Source organism: Morone saxatilis, unplaced genomic scaffold, assembly GCF_004916995.1.
Source record: "Morone saxatilis isolate NCDOM2014 unplaced genomic scaffold, NCSU_SB_2.0 Contig12, whole genome shotgun sequence".
In the NCBI taxonomy this organism is placed as follows: domain Eukaryota; kingdom Metazoa; phylum Chordata; class Actinopteri; family Moronidae; genus Morone; species Morone saxatilis.
In genome coordinates, this window is record NW_023339674.1 from 16,052,836 (window position 1) to 16,056,806 (window position 3,971).

At 43.9% G+C, this 3,971-nt stretch overlaps 1 protein-coding gene across 1 annotated transcript in view; it reads left to right on the plus strand.

Annotated features, from left to right (window-relative positions):
* The first annotated feature begins 1,099 nt into the window (after nt 1–1,099).
* Nucleotides 1,100–3,971, plus strand: part of tle2b (TLE family member 2, transcriptional corepressor b) — a 72,840-nt gene continuing 69,968 nt past the window's right edge. The window contains exon 1 of the mRNA XM_035653655.1: nt 1,100–1,964. Within this exon, the coding sequence (XP_035509548.1) occupies nt 1,941–1,964 (24 nt within the window). The 5' untranslated portion in view covers nt 1,100–1,940. The remainder of the gene's footprint in view (nt 1,965–3,971) is intronic.

Genomic DNA, 3,971 nt, shown 5'->3' on the forward strand with positions numbered 1-3,971 from the left:
TTTAAATATATTTAAATAAATATACTTTTGTGTGTGTGCAGGTTTATTCTTCTGGCATATGTAACTTGTATCCAGATATATGTACAGTACTCCATGTATATGTTTGCATATTGTATCTTGTCTTGACGCCTCTGTATAGGCACGGCAGCAGTAATGCTAACTACTTGATTTTAACCAGATTAAGGCAATAGTCTGCTTATTGCAACTGACATTTCATTAAGTTTATATGAGTCTTACCCGGTTAACAGACCATGGTCCCTTTAAATGTTTCTAATAACTCTGCTATGTGTATCTTGTTTGTTTCAGAGTTTTCACTGTGTGCATACACCAGATAGGTCACACAATGAACTGGATGCATTGTGGAGTTTTTATACACAAACAGCTGCATACTGTGGTTTAGATGTAAAATAATCTTTGCAGAAACCCATGCAAACAAACCCCAAAAACAAATTGTCTCCATTTTCTTTTTTCTAGTTTGTGGTGATTTGTGTCTTAAACTGTAGACTTCTGGACATCAACTGGATTAACTGGGAGGGATGTTACTTTTCTGTTTCTCCAATTTCTTTCTCTCCTCTCTCTTCTCTGTCACCTGGATGAGTTGCCTCTCCGACCACTACCTGAGGAGGTGTGAGCAATCGGATCAGTGGCATTCGCCAGTGAATGTTTACACCTGGATTTATATGCGATTAAGCATGACTGGCTAGATATCCAATCATCCAAGATGCATTTTAATGCAACGTGTAAAGTGAGTAATAAACGTATCACTCCGAGTAACTGTTATGTGTATGTGTGCAACTATGAGTGTGTGTGTGTTTGTGCTACATAACAAGTGTGTCTGTCCGCATAGCTGTCATGAATTTGTGTGTGTGTGAATCTCGATTCATATCAGTTTGAGCCTAAGTCTTTGTGCATGACTGATTGCTTTGTCTGTCTGACCACAACTGAAAAGGGATCCATCTCTCTCTTTGCCTCTCTCTCCTCCCTCTGCCTCTCTCTCCCCCTCTATCTGTTTGACTGGGTGTCTCTATCTACTCAGTTCCACCTTAAGAGAAGCTTTAGCAGCCTGTCGTGTTTGTGTTGAAGCCAACAGGCACAATATATTACAGTCTAGGGCTTGCTGCTGAAAAGCCCGCTGGATCCTCCACTGACCTGCTGTTCTTTCCTGCTTTCCTCTCGCGTTTTTTCCACATTTAGATTAAAAACAAAGCTCTCACTCTCTCTCTCTCTCTCTCCCTTCTCCCCTCCCTTCTTCTTCTTCTCCTCCTTCTTCTCCTTCTTCTTTTCTGCGGCAGCAGTCAAGGCAGAGGCTTCAGTGTGTCAGAGAGAGGGTGAAGAGAGAGGAAAAAGCTGAGAAGAACACTATTTGGACGGAGCTGAGTGTGTGTTTATGTTTGTATGTTTCGCCATTGGACGGCCGGGTGAAGGGGCATGAGGAGAGGAGTAGGAGGAGGAGAAGAGGGGAGCCTGCCTGGATGAAATGCTCTGTGTCATGTCACTACGTGTGGACCTTGACTGATCACAGGTTGAGGAAAAGGGAGAGACACTGAGAGGAAGACAAGGAGGTGGAGAGAGAGGAGGACTTGAACTGAGAACTGAGACTTTTCACTGGGAAAAGAAAACGAAGAAGGAGAAGGAGGTAAAGTCTGGTGCTCCGTGTTTATCATGACATTGTTGGATAAAGCAACCGACGGATTGAGCGCTCTTCAGTTGTGTGTCAACAGGAATTCGCCTTAGAAGACAGAGAGAGGGAGAGCTAAGGAGAAAAGAAGGAGAGAGACTCTGGAAGAGTAAAGACTGCTGTGTTCAACCCAGCTAAGGAGTGTGTGTGTGTGTGTGTGTTTGTGTGTGTGGCTGTGTAACCGGTGGAGGGCAAAGGAGTGGAGGGCCAGGGGACTAACCTGGCCATCAAACGGACTGGCAGCCTCTCCTCTCCTGGGATCATGTACCCTCAGGGCAGGCATCCGGTAAGTACCTCCTTATGTCTCTTTCTGCTGTCTATCTGACTCTGTTTCTGTCTGTCTCTCCATCTCCTTCCATGTCTGTCTCTCAACTCCAATCTCTCGCTCCTTTTCTTATGCCTCAGATTCACCATGTCACTTCTAGCTCCCTCTGTCCCCTTTTTGCTCTCTGTCTCCTCAAGCCTCTTTCTGCTTCTCTTCTCTTGTGTCATTCCTCCTTTTACTGCCTCTTGTCCTCTCCTTCTGTCTCCCTGCTTCTTGGTCTGTGCTCAAGTCTTTTCTCGTCTTTGTCTTCCTATCCTTCCTTCTGTCTTTTTCAGCCTGTCTGTGTTGTCCGCCTCTCTTGTTTAGTTATGGGGACTGTACTGTAACATGAGGAGCGAGATGTGAGGGGAGGAGGGTGTCTGGGCTAAGAGATTCCCTGTTATGTACACACACACACACACACACACCCCTCCCGCTCTGTCAGCTGCAACCAGGTGCCTTTGAGATCTTGTTGATGGTTAGCTGTGTAGGTGGCATATAACTGAATCTGCACTCTCAGCTTGTGTGTGTACATTTCTGTGTGTACTGTATATGTAGGTGTTCATTAGTGTTTCTATGTGTGAATATGTGTGACACTGTTTGTGTGGACGAACGCATGTGTGTGTTAGAATAGATCTGTCTATATTAATGTGTGTGTGTGTGTGTAAATGGTCAGTACAACTGTCCATTTGCTCATTTCTGTTGCTAAGCAAACACTTGCCCACACACAGACCAGTTAATTGATAGTTAAATTCCACTTAATTCATTTCCATTACTACTAAGAAAGGTCGTGAGTGCACAAGTACTTCCCTTTTAATACCTCCTTAAAGTCCCTTCCCTCCTTCAGTTTCATCCTTCATCAGCAGTGAGAATTTGCTGTTAATTTACCTGCCAGGGTAAAATAAAGGTTAAATATATAGAGTGAAAAGCACAGAAGGATGAATGACAGCTTAGGCTCAGTCTGGTTTAGGCCATTCGTTTCACAGGGGCCCCGGTCCGGTTGCTATAATCAGATTTGGTTGTCAGTCTCTTTGTATCTGGTACAAATGGGTCAGTGGCCACTTTGCCATGCAGCCAGCCAGCCAGCCAGCCAGCCGGCCAACCACTCAGTCAGCCAGCAAGCCAGCTAGCTATCACACAGAATTATGAATGACATTTTCACAAGAGGAAGGCATGAGGAATCAATTATATGTACAGAGAGAATGCTAATAAGCCAGCCGCTGGAATAGAAACGAGAGAGAGAGAGACGCTGAGAGAAACAAGAGAGAAGTGAAAAACAAAGGGAGAAAGTGAAAGATGTAAGAGCCAAGAAAGGGAAAAAAAGAGTGAGAAAGAATTCTTTAAAAAGGCACGGCCGGGGGTAGAAAGAGAAATGAAAATGAATGAGAGATGCAAAGGAAGAATAGAGTGTGAACATTCCTCTGTTCTCTCCTTTAGAGGCATATCAGAGAGCTTCCTGCTGCGATGTTCTGCGTTTGTGATAAAGTTCAGTCCCAGATTGAGCCAACTCCAACCGATCGATAGCTTCTATCTCTCTCCTTCTGTCTTTCTTCTGTTTTTCTCCCTCTCTGCCTTTTTTCCTTTCCTTTCTTCCTCTGCAGCCCTCCTTTGCCAGCGGAACTTTATTTCTGGTGTTGCTATGAAATGTGATCTGTGGAGAGGTGTGATGGTGCAAAGAACAATTGTGTGTGTGTGTGTGGTTACAGACTGTGTCTCTGTATGTACATATGTCTGTTTTTTTTCACAAACACAGCTGGAATATGACTTTTGTCAAACAAATTCCACTTTTTCAAAAATCATAGTTGGCTGCAAGAAAGCATCACATTAGAGAGGCTGATTTATGTTGCCAGAAAACAAAATCAGAAGCCAAACCGTAAGCACACTTGGACATTGGGAAAACACAGTATGACCTTTGGTGCATCTTGCTTTTCAGTAGTTGACTCTTAAAGGGGAACTTTAGAACTGAGATTTTTACCTTAGTCTTGATCA